The sequence below is a fragment of the Cherax quadricarinatus genome, chromosome 6 (genome assembly GCF_038502225.1).
Source record: "Cherax quadricarinatus isolate ZL_2023a chromosome 6, ASM3850222v1, whole genome shotgun sequence".
In the NCBI taxonomy this organism is placed as follows: Eukaryota; Metazoa; Arthropoda; class Malacostraca; order Decapoda; family Parastacidae; genus Cherax; species Cherax quadricarinatus.
In genome coordinates this window covers 15225508-15245390 of record NC_091297.1, presented here as the reverse complement: position 1 = coordinate 15245390, position 19883 = coordinate 15225508, and the positions used below count along the sequence as shown (strand labels likewise).

General features: G+C 40.9%; 1 protein-coding gene across 6 annotated transcripts in view; it reads left to right on the top strand.

Annotated features, from left to right (window-relative positions):
- LOC128694145 (carboxypeptidase D) overlaps positions 1 to 19883 on the top strand; it is a 346813-nt gene that overhangs the window by 290934 nt on the left and 35996 nt on the right. For all 6 annotated transcript variants that reach the window (XM_070080625.1, XM_070080611.1, XM_070080597.1 and 3 more), the window contains one exon: positions 14854 to 15117. In XM_070080625.1, coding sequence (XP_069936726.1) covers positions 14854 to 15117 — 264 coding nt within the window. The remainder of the gene's footprint in view (positions 1 to 14853; positions 15118 to 19883) is intronic.

The following is a 19883-nucleotide window of genomic DNA, read 5'->3' as shown; positions in this document are numbered from 1 at the left end:
TAGCAGCCACCCAGGGAGGTACTGCCATCATGACGAATGAGTGTGATATGGAAACCTGTAATTGTTTTACAATGGTAAGAGTGCTGGGGTCTTTTCCTTCTGTCTCATAAACATATATGGTACATCATGCAACTACTCCTGATACCTAGTTCATACTACACATGCAGTTTTGCATGTACATGTATGTGTGTACACACACATCTGAGTTTCCTTCTAATTTCTTCATACTTCAGTGCACACATAAGTATGATAAGGCACCTAAATTACTGGAAACGGTTGAAGGCCCTTGATCTGTATTCCTCGGAGCACAGGCGAGGGAGATAAATGACAATATACACTTGGAAAATCCTAGAGGGATTATTACCCAACTTGCACACAAAAATCACTCCCTATGAAAGCAAAAGACTAGCAGGAGATGCAACATTCCCCCAATGAAAAGCAGGGGTACCACGAGTACACTGAGAGACAAAACAATAAGTGTCCGGGGTCCATGACTGTTCAACTACTTCCCAGCATACATAAGTGGGATTACCAATAAGACCCCTGGCTGTCTTCAAGAAGGCACTGGACAGGTATCTAAAGTCAGTACCTGACCAACCAGGCTGTGGTTCATACATTAGTTTTGTGCGGCCAGCAGTAACAGCTTGGTTGATCATACCCTGATCCACCACGAGGCTTGGCCTCAGACTAAGCCACAGGGGCGTTGATCCCTGAAACTCTCTCCAGGTAAACTCCAGGTAATTTGTTTGGATTTTTAACCCAGAGGGTTACAACCCAGGATAATCCAATAAAGTCAGTGCATCATTGAGGACTGTTTGTCTTATTTCCATTGGGGGTCCTTCAATCTTGTCCCCTAGGATGTGACCCACACCAGTTGATTAACACCCAAGCACCTACTTACTGCTAGGTGAACAGAGACAGCAGGTGTAAGGAAACATGCCCAGAATTTCCACTCATGTGTGGCCCGGTGGCCTGGTGGCTAAAACTCCCGCTTCACACACGGAAGGCCCGGGTTCGATTCCCGGCAGGTGGAAACATTTCGACACGTTTCCTTACACCTGTTGTCCTGTTCACCTAGCAGCAAATAGGTACCTGGGTGTTAGTCGACTGGTGTGGGTCGCATCCTGGGGGACAAGATTAAGGACCCCAATGGAAATAAGTTAGACAGTCCTCGATGACGCACTGACTTTCTTGGGTTATCCTGGGTGGCTAACCCTCGAGGGTTAAAAATCCGAACGAAATCTTATCTTATCTTATCTTAAGTAGAGAAGAATGCTTCCTCTATAAACCATGCATGTCATAAAAGGCAGCTAAAATCCTGGGAGCAAGGGGCTAGTAATTCCTTCTCCTGTATAAATTACTAAATTGAAAAGTAGAAAATTTTGAGGTTGGATTATTTAAATGTGTGTGGATGTAGTACAGATGAGAAGAAAAAGAAGATTGTGAATTTGAATGAGAAGTAGCAGGATGTCCTGGCTGTAAGTAAAAGAAAGCTAAAGGAGGTTAAATCAGGCATAGTTGAGATTGGTTTTAAATGCAATATCAGTACAGTGGACCCCCGGTTAACGATATTTTTTCACTCCATAAGTATGTTCAGGTGCCAGTACTGACCGAATTTATTCCCATAAGGAATATTGTGAAGTAGATTAGTCTATTTCAGACCCCCAAACATACACGTACAAACGCACTTACATAAATACACTTACATAATTGGTCGCATTCGGAGGTAATCGTTATGCGGGGGTCCACTGTACCTATATATGCATGAAACCATGATCAATAAATATTGAGTGTTTTAATTTATTTAGTCTACACTTCTCGTGAAATTTGCAAATATGGACATAAAAAATAAAAAAAAAAATTCAAAAGATAATTTTTTTTTGTAAACACATTTAAAAACTTGAGAATTTAAGCTTTCCAGTGGACTATTACACTGTTTGTTCAAATGAAATTTAATTTATGGACTTAAGGAGAACTTAACATGGAATGACTTGGTGGGTATAGGAGGGTGGGTGTGGGAGGGAAGAGTGATTGGTAAAGTGATGATGTAAAGATGGTGGTAAGGGAGAAGAGCCTAGCACATGAGAAGTTTTTACAATATAGAGCAATAAACAGAGGGCAGAGTATGCAGAGAATAATAAAGAGGTTAGAAAGAGTGATGAAGGATTGCAAAAAGAGCCATTGAGACAGTTGTTGAAGATTAATCAACAAATTTTGCTGTAAATTATGAAGTTTTGATTCAAAACTGTCATATCTGCGCACCTCTGGCAAGACGGTGATAGTGTGAATGATGGTGAAAGTGTTTCTTTTTCACATCAACCTACCTTGGTGGGAGACAGCCAGTATGTTAAAAAAAAAAAAAAGAAAAAAGTTTGAGAGTGAGATCAAATAAGTTGAGAAAGCGTAGGGAACAAATGGATTTAACAGTTAAAAACAAAAAAAGGGGAGTTATTAGATGGGAAGGTGGAGGTATAGGGAAGATCGAAGGAGTATTTTAAAGAGTTGTTAAATGTTGATGGAGAAAGGAGGGCAGTGATTTCATGCATTGGGTAGGGATATATAACATGTTGCAGGAGTAAGGAAGAGCCCGATGTGAGTGTGGGGGAAGTGCTTGAGGCAGTGGGTAGAATGAAAGGGGGATAAACCAGCTGGGATAAGTGGGATTAAGACAGTTGCTAAAATCAGGTGGGGATATAGTTTTGAGGTGGCCGGTGCATTTACTCAGTATATGCATGAAAGGAAAGAGGCACCTAGAGATTGGCAGAGAGCATGCATAGCTCCTTTGTATAAGGAAGAAGGGCACAAAAGAGAGCGTAAGGCTTCTAGGGGAAAATAAACCTGTCAAGTATACTGGGTAAAGTGTATGATAGATTTATTGTAGTCTTGATGTAGGGCGAGAGGTGAGTAGTATTTATTTCTAGGTAGCTTGGTAAGTGTAGGTAGGTACGATATTTAAAGCGGCCCAGAGCGATAAAATACACATATAGTACACTCATTACTTGCCTTAAAATATGTATAGTCTTAATGTAGGGTGAGACAAGAGTAGTATTTATTTGTAGGAAGTCAGGTGTAGGTAGCCGGTAGATGTAGCTACATAGCCACCTGGATACCACACCTAAAAATAATTTGCAATATTTAAAGTGCCCCAGAGCAATATTATTATTACCATCGACATACCTTGGTGACTTGAATTTAATCATTTCTAATAACTACCCTTAGATGCATCATAGACGACAGAGAAGTGATGAGAAATCGTGCCAACAATTGTAAACAAACCCGAATGCATTGATATACATTTTCTCTGGTGCTAGACCAGAGAGAACTGAATTCTTTCCTTCCGCCTGGCACCACGTCTTATGTAACGTGTTTCTTATATAATTTTGAAGAAAAGATCATAGATGCATGAATGAAAATGTTTATATTAACGTAAAATAAAGCATTTAATGTGCCCAAGAGTGATTATTATTATTATGTATTAGCATTATTATTATTAATATGGTGTCAAGACTAGAGGGACACTCTTGGTGATTTTAAAGTGTACCTGCATGCCAGCACAGTGTATAAGTTTATTTGGTACAGGTACACAGGTATAGCTATCAGAGTACATATAAAATATGCAATAACTTCAAAACACTTGAAATTTTGGAAAGTTTTCAGACATAATGGAGAGATATGGAGTTTATGGATGTAAATAAACTGGGCGGCGCACGGTGACCATATTAGAGAGTCAGGTGGGGGAGCCGTATAACAAGTTTTGGTCATAATTTGAAATGTCCGTATTAGTGGAACGCCATAAGGTGGGACCTTACTGTAGGTACTGTCCTGGCCATCAGATACATCAGGCATTAAATATAGAAGCTGCACTGAAGAGGTAAACTGAAAATTATTCAACATGGTAGGAATAAAAATATTTCAATATTTTTCATGTAAAATGGTCAAGTCTGCACCTACACACTTGAATTACACTCTCCGCCTTCATATTTTTTGACACCTTTTCTGAACATTTTAAGTACAGTGGAACCCTGAGTTTTGGCCGCCTCGAGTTTCGACCGCTTTTTTTTGGCCAAATTTTGTCCCAAGTTTCGGCCAGCGTACCAGACCTGTCCACCTCCCCGTGCAGGCATCGTGAGCCAGTCTGGCGTTGTTTATCCTCAAGTGAACATTACCCTGTGCGCTCATCCTGCCAGCCGGCCAGCCATGCAGCCATCCAGCCAGGCAGCCAGCCAGGCAGCCAGCCAGGCAGCCAGCCAGGCAGCCAGCCAGGCAGCCAGCCAGGCAGCCAGCCAGCCAGCCAGCCAGCCAGCCAGGCAGCCAGCCATCCAGCCAGCCAGGCAGCCATCCAGCCAGCCTGCCAGACAGCCAGCCATCCAGCCAGCCTGCCAGACAGCCAGCCAGCCAAGCAACCAGCCAGCCAGGTATCCAGCCAGCCAGGTAACCAGGCAGCCAGCCACCCAGGTAACCAGGCAGCCAGTCAGCCAACCAAGCAACCAGCCAGCCAGCCAGCCAACCAAGCAACCAGCCAGGCAGCCAGCCACCCAGGCAACCAGCCAGCCAGGCAACCAGTCAGCCAGGCAGCCAGTCAACCAGGCAACCAGCCAGCCAGGCAGCTGAAAAATTTATGCATGAATTTAAGGGGTACGTAGAGACTGAAAAATTTAAACCCCAACAAGTGTTCAATTGTGACGAAACAGGCCTGTTTTGGAAGAAAATGCCAAAGAGGACCTACATTACTCAGGAGGAAAATGCCCTGCCAGGACACAAGCCTATGAAAGACAGGCTAACTCTTTTGTTCTGAGCTGGCATCTTCCAGATGCCAGCAAGTCTCTTCAATAAAGGTAAGTAAATGTTATTTTAAATGTTTATTTAAATTTTAATTTATCTATTGTATACTAGTGTATGTATTTATCTGCATTGTGTGTATGTAAAACTATAGTTATTCTTTAAAAAATGTATTTTTTGTGAATATTTTTGTGGGTCTGGAACAGATTAATTTTTTTTTTTTTTTTTTTTTTTATTATCACACCGGCCGATTCCCACCAAGGCAGGGTGGCCCAAAAAAGAAAAACTTTCACCATCATTCACTCCATCACTGTCTTGCCATGGGAAATATTGCCTTGCCTTTCGGCCATTTTGAGTTTAGGCCTAGCTCCTGGAACGGATTATGGCTGAAACTCAGGGTTCCACTGTACATCACTGAGAGTTTTGGAAGTTATCCAAGCCATTCCAGGATGCTGGAAATAAGTTCAACAACTTTGGTCATAGGACACAAGAGCATGCCAATTGTTCCAAGAATTTGGTCTTTGTTACCACACAGAAGTGTTGAAAATTTGAAGCCAGTTGGTTGAGGCATTCTTGAGTTATGAGTGAGATAATATTGAAAAGTTGGATGAAGAAAAAAAAGAAATAAAAGCTGGGCAACTTTTTAAAGTTACCCCTTCAGGGATTCATAATTACCAGGAAACCACCAGGGATATTAACGTATTTATAAATATTTGCTGTATACAGTGAAACCTCTGTTTTCATCATTAATTCATTCCAGAAAGTCTGACGAAAACCAAATTCAACAAAAACTGAAGCAATATTTCCCATAAGAAATAATGTAAATCCAATTAATCCATTCCAGACACCCAAAAGTATTAACAAAAATTACGTTTTATAGAGAATAACTATAGTTTTACATACAGAAAACAATGAGAAATAAGTATAAAGGACTAATGAAATAGATAAATGAACATTTAGCATCACTTTTACCTTTATTGAAGACTCTTGTTGGTGTATGGAAGACGGCGAGGAGGGGAGAGGGAGGAGAGATAATCTTTACCACCATCACAACCACCACCACCACCACCACCCTCTACCACCATCACTACCACTCTCTACCACCATCACAACCGCCACCACCCTCTACCACCATCACTACCACCCTCTACTGCTATCACTGCCACCCTCTACCACAATCACTACCACCCTCTACCTTTGTAGAGGGTGGTAGTGATATTTCTCCACAAAACTTTGCAACTCTTTCCACTTTTGTACTTTGCTACGAGTTCTTTCTTGAATTCTATCGTGTTTCTAGTCTTCTTTATCAAAGGGCTGGCACTTGGAACTTTCTTTGGCCCCATGGTGGCTTATTTAGCAGTCACACTCAATAAACAAGCACAAAAAACAATGGATTATTACGAAATGTTTCGGATGAAAGCGCAGGGTAATGCTCACTCGACGAGAAACAAAGCCAGACTGACTCAGAACGCGCGGAATGCCTTGTTTGGGCGCAGGCAGGTGGACATGTTCAGTATGGTGGACCACTGTCAACTCAATGAAAACTGAGGTGATGAACGAAAACTTGGACAAAATTTTGATGATAAAAGTCGTCTAACCTAGGTAGTAGGTTGATAAACAGCAACCGCCCAGGGAGGTACTACCGTCCTGCCAAGTGAGTGTACAACAAAAGCCTGTAATTGTTTTACATGATGGTAGGATTGCTGGTGTCCATTTTTCTGTCTCATAAACATGCAAGATTTCAGGTATGTCTTGCTACTTCTACTTACACTTAGGTCACACTACACATACATGTACAAGCATATATATACACACCCCTCTGGGTTTTCTAATATTTTCTTACTAGTTCTTGTTCTTGTTTATTTTCTCTTACCTCCATGGGGAAGTGGAACAGAATTCTTCCTCCGTAAGCCATGCGTGTTGTAGGAGGCAACTAAAATGCCGGGAGCAAGGGGCTAGTAACCTCTTCTCCTGTATATATTACTAAATGTAAAAGGAGAAACTTCGTTTTTCCTTTTGGGCCACCCCGCCTCGGTGGGATACGGCCGATGTGTTGAAAGAAAGAAGAAGAGGATTGCTGGTGTCTTGTCTGTCTCATAAACATGCAAGATTTCATGTATGCCTTGTTACTTCTACTTGCACTTAGGTCACACTACACATACATGTACAAGCATATACAGTGGACCCCCGCATAACGATGGCATCACATAGCGATTTTTCCGCATAACGATTACTTTTATCGCAAAATTTTTGCCGCGCATACCGATTAAAAACCCGCATACCGATTTTCGTCCGAGACGCGTCCAATGTGCCCTCAGCCAGCCTCACATGTGCCGCTCCGTCCCATTGTTTACCAGCCAGCCTCCGCGGTAACATCCAAGCATACACTCGGAATATTTCGTATTATTACAGTATTTTCGGTGCTGTTTCTGGAAAATAAGTGACCATGGGCCCCAAGAAAGCTTCTAGTGCCAACCCTACACCTCAAAGGGTAAGAATTACTATAGAGATGAAGAAAGAGATAATTGATAAGTATGAAAGTGGAGTGCGTATAGCCGACCTAGTCAAGCTGTACAAGAAACCCCAATCAACCATCGCTACTATTGTGGGCACCAGAAAGACAATCAAGGAAGCTGTTCTTGCCAAAGGTTCAACTGTGTTTTCGAAACAAAGATCGCAATTGATGGAAGATGTTGAGAGACTCTTATTGGTGTGGATAAATGAAAAACAGATAGCAGGAGATAGCGTCTCTCAAGCGATCATATGTGAAAAGGCTAGGAAGTTGCATGAGGATTTAATTAAAAAAATGCCTGCAACTAGTGATGATGTGAGTGAATTTAAGGCCAGCAAAGGTTGGTTTGAGAGATTTAAGAAGCGTAGTGGCATCCATAGTGTGATAAGGCATGGTGAGGCTGCCAGTTCGGACCACAAAGCGGCTGAAAAATATGTGCAGGAATTCAAGGAGTACATAGAAACTGAAGGACTGAAACCTGAACAAGTGTTTAATTGTGATGAAACAGGCCTGTTCTGGAAGAAAATGCCAAGCAGGACCTACATTACTCAGGAGGAAAAGGCACTCCCAGGACATAAGCCTATGAAAGACAGGCTTACTTTGTTGATGTGTGCCAATGCTACTGGTGATTGCAAAGTGAAGCCTTTATTAGTGTATCACTCTGAAACTCCCAGAGCGTTCAGGCAAAAGAATGTCCTCAAGGATAATTTGTGTGTGCTGTGGAGGGCAAACAGTAAGGCATGGGTCACTAGGGAATTTTTCTATAACTGGTTACACCATGCATTTGCCCCCAATGTGAAAAATTACCTAACTGAAAAGAAATTAGAACTTAAGTGCCTCCTGGTGTTAGACAATGCCCCTGGTCATCCTACAGACGTGGCAGAGCGACTTTATGGGGACATGAGCTTCATTAAGGTGAAGTTTTTGCCTCCTAATACCACTCCTCTCCTGCAGCCCATGGACCAGCAGGTTATTTCCAACTTCAAGAAACTGTACACAAAAGCTCTGTTTGAAAGGTGCTTTGTAATGACCTCAGAAACTCAACTGACTCTAAGAGAGTTTTGGAGAGATCACTTTAATATCCTCAATTGTGTAAACCTTATAGGTAAGGCTTGGGAGGAAGTGACAAAGAGGACCTTGAACTCTGCTTGGAAGAAACTGTGGCCAGAATGTGTAGACAAAAGGGATTTTGAAGGGTTTGAGGCTAACCCTGAGAATCCTGTGCCAGTTGAGGAATCCATTGTGGCATTGGGAAAGTCCTTGGGGTTGGAGGTTAGTGGGGAGGATGTGGAAGAGTTGGTGGAGGAGGACAATGAAGAACTAACCACTGATGAGCTGATAGATCAACTTCAAGAGCAAGAGGCCAGACCTGAGGAAACTGGTTCAGAGGAGGGGAGAGAGAAATTGAAGAAGTTGCCTACTACAAAGATAAAGGAAATCTGTGCTAAGTGGCTTGAAGTGCAAACCTTCATGGATGAAAATCACCCTCACACAGCTATTGCAAGCCGTGCTGGTGATTATTACACTGACAATGTTGTGAAACACTTTAGGCAAGTCATAAAGGAACGAGAGGTACAGGCCACTATGGACAGATATCTTGTGCGAAAGAAGTCCAGTGACTCTGAAGCTGGCCCTAGTGGCATTAAAAGAAGAAGGGAAGTAACCCCAGAAAAGGACTTACTACCTCAAGTCCTAATGGAAGGGGATTCCCCTTCTAAACACTAACACACTCTCTCCCCTCCTCCCATCCCATCAATCATCACCAGATCTTCAATAAAAGTAAGTGTCATTTAATTGTGCATGCCTTTTTCAGTTTGTGTGTATTAAAATTAACATTTCATGTGGTAAAAAAAATTTTTTTTCATACTTTTGGGCGTCTTGCACGGATTAATTTTATTTCCATTATTTCTTATGGGGAAAATTCATTCGCATAACGATTATTTCGCATAACGATGAGCCCTCTTGCACGGATTAAAATCGTTAACCGGGGGTCCACTGTATATACACACCCCTCTAGGTATTCTTCTATTTTCTTTCTAGTTCTTGTTTTTGTTTATTTCCTCTTATCTCCATGGGGAAGTGGAACAGAATTTTTTCCTCCGTAAGCCATGCGTGTTGTAAGAGACGACTAAAATGCCGGGAGCAAGGGGCTAGTAACCCCTTCTCCCATATAAATTACTAAATTTAAAAGAGAAACTTTCGTTTTTCTTTTTGGGCCACCCTGCCTTGGTGGGATACGGCCGGTGTGTTGAAAGATGAAGAAAAGTCGTCGAAAACCAAATTCAACAAAAACCAGGGCAGACGAAAACCAAGATTCCACTGTACATAAACATAGATTGGGTAGTCTCTAGTTCACCCTGTGGTTCAGAAGCTTCAGGAGTGAATATCATATCCTTGCCCAGCACAGGGACATAGAATTTCGTTGGTACCCAGATAATGAATGGGTTGATATAAAGCTGAAGGTTGCTATATCAAGCTTATGTCTCAAGGTAACACCTCTTGGACCACATTCATTGGTTTGTCTTGGGGAAATTGTTCATTTAGAGAGTCCTACAGACAAGCATCAAATTATACAGGTTTGTTTGGGCTTACTCCTTCCTCAAGAAGCACCACAATCATTATGAGTTAATTCTTAGATTAGAACATTGTCAAATACACCTCGCTATAGACTCTAGCTTGCAGCTCTTCCTGCCAGTCTTTGTGTGACTTGCAACTTGCTGCTGACTGTGGAGCACATTTTCATTGTCCAGGGCTTTGGTCATTTTGTTTTAGTGAGATTAATAATCACCAGTGTGTAGGGTGTGTAGGAGATAGAGAGATTACTTTTCAGTAAAAGTAGGCCTTAGACAGGGGTGTGTAATGTCACCATGGTGGTTTCACATATATATAGATGGAGTTGTAAAAGAAGTAAATGCTAGTGTGTTGGGGAGAGGGGTGGCATTAAATTATGGGGAATCAAATACAAAATGGAAGTTTTCACAGTTACAGTGGTACCTCGGTATACATCCTTAATCCATTCCAGGACCTTGGACTTACACCAAACAGGACGTATACCAAATGAATTTTCCCATAAGAAATATAGGGAAAACGATTAATCGGTTTCCATGGAAAAAAATCCTATCGTTATTGGCATATTATAAATTCATGGGGTTGTATAAAATAATTTAAACAATGCTTAATACTAAAATACATACATAATATGAAAGAATTAGATGAAATAAATGCAAATTTAACCTCACTTTGCTGAAAAGAGTCAAGTGACTACTATGATAGTGCTGAGTAGGGAGGAGGAGGAAATGTTATTGTTTGGAAGGAGAGTCCCCATCTCTTTTCTGTCTCTTTTCCTTATTTAGACCTGGTTCAAGTTCACCAGGTTTGACTTTTACTAAAAATCTGTCCAAAGAACTTTGCTTCTGCCTTCTCCTCAGGATGTTTCAGAAATGTGACATTGTCTGGTCATTCCAGACAATGCTATTATGGCTTGTTTGGGTTTTGTTGGGGTAGTACTTCTTTGCCAAAGATTTCTTTGATTAATGAAGTAGGGGCTTCCTCTGTCTCCTCTTCCGAGCTTGAATAGAGTGCATCCATCTTATACTTTTCAGCAATCTCTTTTTTCACCTCCATGGTGATCCTAACCATTTTCTTCATTGCTTGGCTCTTCTCATTAACTTTCTTAAAACTCATGGTTAATGAATTTACTAAAAATTTATGTGAAAAAACACAAAATCACTTGAAAACTCGCAGAGTTACAGCACAGGTTGTTCACTGAATGGTAGCAACGGGCGTACTGATGCTAATCGGCAGTCGTGGCTTTGTCTCGAGAGAGAGGTAAACAAGAGTAGCGTGCAGTGTTGTGACTCGTTTGGACCCATACAAGTTCTAGCACGTGAATCATATTCCAAACAAAGGTCATATACCAAGCAAAAATTTACGCATCCAAACAGGATGTATACCAAGTTGGACTTTTTCCAAAACGGACGTATACCAAGTTGGACTTTTTCCAAAGCGGATGTATACCGAGGTACCACTGTACTTCTTGATGAAGATACTACTGTGCTTTTCGGAGATTCTAAAGAGAAGTTGCAAAGGTCAGTGGACGAGTTTGGGAGGGTGTGTAAAGGTAGAAAGTTGAAAGTGAACATAGATAAGAGTAACATGATGAGGGTATCAAACAAGCTAGGTTGAGAAAAATTGGATATCACATTGGCCACCCTGCCAATGTGATATCCAATTTTTCCGGCTTATTGAAAAAAAAAAAATTACCAGAGCACTGTATCTGTAAGGATTTCCAATAAACAGTATACTTGGATGTGAAAAGTGGGTTACAGTAAGCGTATATGCACCTGGAGAAGAGAGAAGTGTAGAGGAGAGAGAGAGATTTTGGGAAATGTTGAGAGAATATGTGGGGAGTTTTGAACCAAGTATGAGAGTACTTGTGGTTGGGGATTTCAGTGCTAAAGTGGGTAAAAATGTTATGGACGGAGTAGTAGGTAAATTTGGGGTGCCAGGGGTAAATGAAAATGGGGAGCCTTTAATTGAGCTATGTGTAGAAAGAGGTTTGGTAATAAGTAATATATATTTTATGAAAAAGAGGATAAATATACAAGGTATGATATAGCATGTAATGAAAGTAGTTTGTTAGATTATGTATTGATGGATAAAAGGTTGATGGGTAGGCTCCAGGATGTACACGTTTATAGAGGAGCAACCGATATATGAGATCAATATCTAGTTGTAGCTACAGTTAGAGTACGAGGTAGATGGGACAAGAGGAAAATGGCAACAAGAAGTAAGAGGGAGGTGAAAGTGTATAAACTAAGGGAGGAGTAAGTTCGGGTAAGATATAAGCAACTGTTGGCAGAAAGGTGGGCTGGTGCAAGTAAGAGTAGTATGGGGGGGGTTGAAGAGGGTTGGAATAGTTTTAAAAATGCAGTATTAGAATGTGGGGCAGAAGTTTGTGGTTATAGGAGGGTGGGTGCAGGAGGAAAGAGGAGTAATTGGTGGAATGATGAAGTAAAGGGTGTGATAAAAGAGAAAAAGGTAGCTTATGAGACGTAATTACAAAGCATAAGTGTTATAAGAAGAGTAGAGTATATGTAGAGTAAAAGAAAGGTGAAGAGAGTGGTGAGAGAGTGCAAAAGGAGAGCAGATGATAAAGTGGGAGAGGCACTGTCAAGAAATTTTAATGAAAATAAAAAGAAATTTTGGAGTGAGTTAAACAAGTTAAGAAAGCCTAGGGGATGAATGGATTTGTCAGTTAAAAACAGAGTAGGTGAGTTAGTAGATGGGGAGATGGAGGTATTGGGTAGATGGCGAGAATATTTTGAGGAACTTTTAAATGTCGACGAAGAAAGGGAGGCGGTAATTTCATGCACTGGCCAGGAAGGTATACCATCTTGTAGGAGTGAAGAAGAGCAGAATGTTAGTGTGGGGGAGGTGCGCGAGGCATTACGTAGAATGAAAGGGGGTAAAGCAGCTGGAACTGACGAGATCATAACAAAAATGTTAAAAGCAGAGTGTTATATAGTTTTGGAGTGGTTGGTATTTTTGTTTAATAAATGTACGAAAGAGGGGAAGGTACCTAGGGATTGGCAGAGAGCATGTATAGTCCCTTTATATAAAGGGAAGGGGGACAAAAGAGATTGTAAAAATTATAGAGGAATAAGTTTACTGAGTATACCAGGAAAAGTGTACGGTAGGGTTATTATTGAAAGAATTAGAGGTAAGACAGAACGTAGAGTTGCGGATGAGCAAGGAGGTTTTAGAGTGGGTAGGGGATGTGTAGATCAAGTGTTTACATTGAAGCATATATGTGAACAGTATTTAGATAAAGGCAGGGAAGTTTTTATTGCATTTATGGATTTAGAAAAGGCGTATGATAGAGTGGATAGGGGAGCAATGTGGCTGATGTTGCGAGTATATGGAATAGGTGGTAAGTTACTAAATGCTGTAAAGAGTTTTTATTAGGATAGTGAGGCTCAGGTTAGGGTGTGTAGAAGAGAGGGAGACTATTTCCCAGTAAAAGTAGGTCTTAGACAGGGATGTGTAATGTCACCATGGTTGTTTAATATATTTATAGATGGGGTTGCAAAATAAGTAAATGCCAGGGTGTTTGGGAGAGGAGTGGGATTAAATTATGGGGAATCAAATGCAAAATGGGAAGTGACACAGTTACTTTTTGCTTATGGGAGATTCTAAAGAAAAATTGCAAAGGTTAGTGGATGAATTTGGGAGTGTGTGTAAAGGTAGAAAGTTGAAAGTGAACATAGAAAAGAGTAAGGTGATTTAGATAAAGAAAAATTGGATATCAAATTTGGGAGGAGGAGTATAGAAGAAGTGAACATTTTCAGCTATTTGGGAGTTGATGTGTCAGTGGATGGATTTATGAAGGATGAGGTTAATCGTAGAATTGATGAAGGAAAAAAGGTGAGTGGTGTGTTGAGGTATATGTGGAGGCAAAACATGTCATCTGTGGAGGCAAAGAAAGGAATGTATGAAAGTATAGTAGTACCAACACACTTATATGGGTGTGAAGCTTAGGTTGTAAATGCTGCAGTGCGGAGGCGGTTGGAGGCAGTGGAGATGTCCTGTCTAATGGCAATGTATGGTGTAAATATTATGCAGAAAATTCGGAGTGTGGAAATTAGGAGAAGGTGTGGAGTTAATAAAAGTATTAGTCAGAGGGCTGAAGAGGGGTTGTTGAGGTGGTTTGGTCATTAGAGAGAATGGATCAAAGTAGAATGACATTGAGAGCGTATAAATCTGTAGGGGAAGGAAGGCAATGTAGGGATCATCCTTGAAAAGGTTGGAGAGAGGGGGTAAAGGAGGTTTTGTGGGCGAGGGGCTTGGACTTCCAGCAAGCCTGCGTGAGTGTGTTAGATAGGAGTGAATGGAGACGAATGGTATTTGGGACATGACGAGCTGTTGGAGTGTGAGCAGGGTAATATTTAGTGAAGGGATTCAGGGAAACTGGTTATTTTATATAGACGGACTTGAGTCCTGTAAATGGGAAGTACAATGCCTGCACTTTGAAGGAGGGGTTTGGGATATTGGCAGTTTGGAGGGATATATTGTGTATTTTGATACGTATATACTTCTAAACTATTGTATTCTGGGCACCTCTGCAAAAACAGTGATTATGTGTGAGTAAGGTGAAAGTGTTGAATGATGAAAGTATATTCTTTTTGGGGATTTTCTTTCTTTTTGGGTCACCCTGCCTCGGTGGGAGACGGCCGACTTGTTAAAAAAAAAAAAGTGTACTTGATGGTTTTCTTTTAACTAATGTGGGACATATTGGTTATTTTATATTGGATGTAAAATAACCATGTGTATACAAGTGTGGAATCATATGTTGTATTGAGCATTAAATGATCTTTTCGCTCTCAGTCTTTGTAAATTTTAAGTCTTTCTTCTTTCCTTCTTCAGAAGAATAAAGTAAAGCTGTTCATACCAGAGTACATACCTGCACCTTAGATGAGTTTAGAAATTGTGAATTTTGAAATTTTGTACATTTTTTCCTTGAGCTTTTAGATACAATCATGTTAAAAAAAATTATTTTTCAGGATATGTTACCGATCAGAATAATGCACCATTACTTGGTGCCATGATAAAAGTTGAAGGTTCTCCACATACTGTTTTATCATTGGATCATGGAACATGGTGGCGTCCTCTTGTGCCTGGTGCTCATACACTTACAGTGAAACTTGATGGCTATCTTGAGCAGACTAAACTTGTACAGATTATGGGAGGAGATACAGTTATCTTCAAGCTCAAAAGAGACGACCGTGTCATGGGTCTTCCTAGAATGGTTTTCATTATTCTTGCTGGTGAGTATTAGCTTTTATCATTACTATTTACCTTTTTGTCTTACAGCCAAAGGAAAAATTTCCAGTATGTTATACTGGAAATTTCAATTTTTTTTAAATTTTAGTAGACTCCCTCAAGAAGCATATTTGCACAGTGGATTTTTCATAAAGTAATCATAAAAAATGCAGCCAGTGCATTTTTCATAATGTAATCACAAAAATATAGCCATAAATGCATCAGAAAAAAATTATATTCAAATCACTTGCTGTTCAATGACAGAGTGGCCCACCTCCCAGTTGGGCCTAGGGATTTTTCACATATAAAAATGACCCAGCAGGTGCCTCCCATTCATTTCTGGTTGTGTCCTCATCCCCCTACCACTTAACTACACTACTGTGTACTTACATATTTGTAGTTACAGAATCAAAGCTAAGCTCAATGTGTCCTGTCTTTGTTATTTAATCTGTCTTACTGTTTTTAGTGGTATCACTTGCTACCTTCTCTTGTAAACTATTCCATTGTTTTACAAAAAATTGTTAGTATTGGTTTGTTACCTCTTCTTAGTTTATAGTGATTGCCTTTTGTTCTGCCAGTTGAGGATCTTAGGAAATGTTCCCTGTCAGTTTTTTTCATTTTTTTTTTTTAACTTACTGGCTGTCTCCCACCTAGGCAAAATGACCCATAGAAGAAAATGCATTCACCATTTTCACTCAGTCACTGCCTTTGCAGGAGTGTGCTGACATCAGAGTCAGATTACCTTCCAACTGCAACATTTCCACCCCACCTTCATTGTGCAGACATTACTCTTCTTGCCTCCAGGACTCAGGTCTGGCTAACCAGTTTTCCTGAATCCCTTCCTAAAAGTTACCTTGCTCATGCTACAAACGCATGCCCCTTAACAACCACTTGTTTCCATATATATTCCTCTCGAACATACTCATACAAGCCTGCTGGATGTTCAAACGCCTAAAACTCATAGCCTCTTTTACCCCCTCCCTCTAACTTTTCCTGGGATGACCCTTTCTCCTGTCACCCCAGATTTATACACCCTCTTCATCAACTTAACCTTCTCCAGTTTCTCTATGTGCCTGAATGACCTCAACATCCCCTCCCCAGCCTTCTGAATTACATCACCTTTTAATTTCTACTCTCAAAATTCTCTGCATGATATTCACACCACACATTGCTCTCAAACATGACATCTCTGCTACTTTTAGCCTCCTTTTTGGTACATCATTCAAAACCCATGCCTCACACCCTTTTTAATCCTTTTATAATCTGTAATGTGATCATTATCTCTTCTTGTCAGTATAAGATGACACGTCCAGTGCCTTAAGCTTTTCTTCGCAACTTCTAATTTTTAACTCTGGCTTGTAGATACAAATGGTGGGCTGCTGGCTGTAATGAATAAACAACACATTGCAGTAGAATTTTGTATTAGAACAATGTTTTGTTCTTTCTAGAAATTTATAAAGTCATACGTAAGACACGAAACACAAACATATCCTGCTAAGAGGAGAGGTAGAAGCAGGTGAGATTCCCATAGAGGTGAGGCTAGTGAAATCATGGAATTGTGAACAATTGTGGGTCATTGGTGCAGGAGCTCTGCAGCAGTGTGTTGACAGCACAGTAGCAGCAGCAGCAACAACAGGCAGGGCAAGGCAAACGGGCAAGTCTTTGTACATCAGTTGCCCATTTTTTACTTTTTTTTATCAACACATCTGCCGATTCCCACCAAGGAAGGGTGGCCTGAAAAAGAAAAACTTTCATCATCATCATTCGCTCCATCAGTCTTGCCAGAGGGGTGCTTTACACTACAGTTATAAAACTGCAACATTAACACCCCTCCTGCAGAGTGCAGACACTGTACTTCCCATCTCCAGGACTCAAGTCCGGCTTGCCGGTTTTCCTGAATCCCTTCATAAGTGTTACTTTGCTCACACTCCAACAGCACATCAAGTATTAAAAACCATTTGTCTCCATTCACTCCTATCAAATACGCCCATGCATGCTTGCTGGAAGTCCAAACCCCTCGCACACAAAACCTCCTTTACCCCCTCCCTCCAACCTTAACTAGGCTGACCCCCTACCCCGCCTTCCCTCCACCGGATGATAGTTTTGGTAATCCCGTACCTCCTAATTTCCAAACTACAAATTCTCTGCATTATATTCACACCACACATTGTCCTCAGACATGACATCTCCACTGCCTCCAGCCTTCTCCTCATTGCAACATTCATCGCCCATGCTTCACACCCATATAAGAAAGTTGGTATAACTTTATTTTCATGCATTCCCCTTTTTGCTTCTACAGACAAAGTTCTTTGTCTCCACAGACTCCTAAGTGCACCACTCACCCTTTTCCCCTCATCAATTCTATGATTCACCTCATCCTTCATAGACCCATCTGCTGACATGTCCACTCCTAAATATCTGAATACATTCACCTCCTCCATACTCTCTCCCTCCAATTGATATCCAATCTTTCATCACCTAATCTTTTTGTTATCCTCATCACCTTGCTCTTTCCTATATTCACCTTTAATTTTCTTCTTTTACATACCCTACCAAATTCATCCACCAGCCTCTGCAACTTCTCTTCAGAATCTCCCAAAAGCACAGTGTCATCAGCAAAGAGCAACTGTGATAACTCCCACTTTGTATTTGATTCTTTATCTTTTAACTCCACACCTCTTGCCAAGACCCTCGCGTTCACTTCTCTTACATCCCCATCTATAAATATATTGAACAACCATGGTGACATCACACATTCTTCTCTAAGGCCTACTTTTACTGGGAAATAATCTCTCTCTCCTACATACTCTAACCTGAGCCTCACTATCCTCGTAAAAACTCTTCACTGCTTCCAGTAACCTACCTCCTATACCATACACCTGCAACATCTGCCACATTGTTCCCTAACCACCCTGTCATATGCCTTTTCCAAATCCATAAATGCCACAAAAACCTCTTTAGCCTTATCTAAATATTATTCACCTATGTTTCACTGTAAGCACTTGGTCTACATACCCCCTACCTTTCCTAAAGCCGCCTTGTTCATCTGCTGTCCAGCTCTCCGTCTTACTCTTAATTCTTTCAATAATAACTCTACCATGACTCGCGAAATTGTAATGACACGATTGCAAACAAACCATACCACATGCGGGGATAGAACTCGCGATCAGAGACTCAAAACTCCAGACCATCGTGTTAGCCACTGGACCAGCTAGCCACAATAAGATTTGTCCAACTAGGTATATTTCTACACCATAGGAAGGTTAGCATAGGCACTACTGTGACCACAAATGCAAGTTTTTACAGACGAATCTCCAGCTAACATGGCCGTGACGAACTCTAGCTCAAGTCCTCTCAAAGCCGTCAACATAACTCAAGAAATCGTAATGACACGATTGCAAATAAACCATACCATGGGCGGGGATAGAACCCGCGATCAGAGAGTCTCAGAACTCCAGACTGTCACGTTAGCCACTGGCCCAGATAACCACAATAAGATTCTTCCAACTAGGTATATTTCTACACCATAGAAAGGTTAGCATAGGCACCACTGTGACCACAAATGCAAGTTTTTACAGACAAATCTCCAGCTAGCGTGGCCGTGACGAACTCTAGCTCAAGTCCCCTCAAAACCGTCAACATGACTCATGAAATCATAATGACACGATTGCAAACAAACCATACCACAGGCGGGGATAGAACCCGCGATCAGAGAGTCTCAAAACTCAAGACCGTCGCGTTAGCCACTGGACCAGCTAGCCACAGTAAGATTCATCCAACTAGGTATATTTCTACACCATAGCTAGAGATTCATTTGTAAAAACTTGCATTTGTGGTCACAGTGGCGCCTATGAGTTTTCTTGGATTTTATCTTAATAGTTCTTGTTCTTATTACTTTTTCCTTTTATATCCATGGGGAAGTGGAATAAGAATCGTTCCTCTGTAAGCCATGCGTGTTGTGAAAGTCAGCTAAAATGCCGGGAACAATGGGCTAGTAACCCCTTTTCCTGTAAAGATTACTAAAAATAAGAAGAAAATTGTCAAAGTGGGATGTCTGAATGTGCGTGGATGTTGTGCGAACCATAAGAAAGAGATGATTTTGGATGTTATGAATGAGAAGAAGCTGGATGTCCTGGCTTTAAGTGAAACAAAGCTGAAGGGGGTGGGAGAGCTTCAGTGGAGAGAAGTAAATGGGATTAGGTCATGGGTTTCAAATAGTGTTAGAGCTAAAGAAGGAGTAGCAATAATGTTGAAGGATAAGCTATGGCAGGAAAAGAGGGAGTATAAATGTATTAATTCAAGGATTATGTGGAGTAAAATAAAGGTTGGATGTGAAAAGTGGGTTATAGTAAGCGTATATGCTCCTGGAGAAGAGAGAAGTGTAGAGGAGAGAGAGAGGTTTTGGGAAATGTTGAGTGAGTGTGTGGGGAGTTTTGAACCAAGTGTGAGAGTACTTGTGGTTGGGGATTTCAATGCTAAAGTGGGTAAAATGTTGTGGAGGGAGTAGTAGATAGATTTGGGGTGCCAGGGGTAAATTGAGCTATGTGTAGAAAGAGGTTTGGTAATAAGTAATACATCTCTTATGAAGTAGTTTGTTAGATTATATATTGGTGGATAAAAGGTTGATGGGTAGGCTTCCGGATGTACATATTTATAGAGGGGCAACTGATATATCGGATCATTATTTAGTTGTAGCTACAGTTAGAGTAAGAGGTAGATGGGACAAAAGGAAAATGGCAACAATAAGTAAGAGAGAGGTGAAAGTGTATAA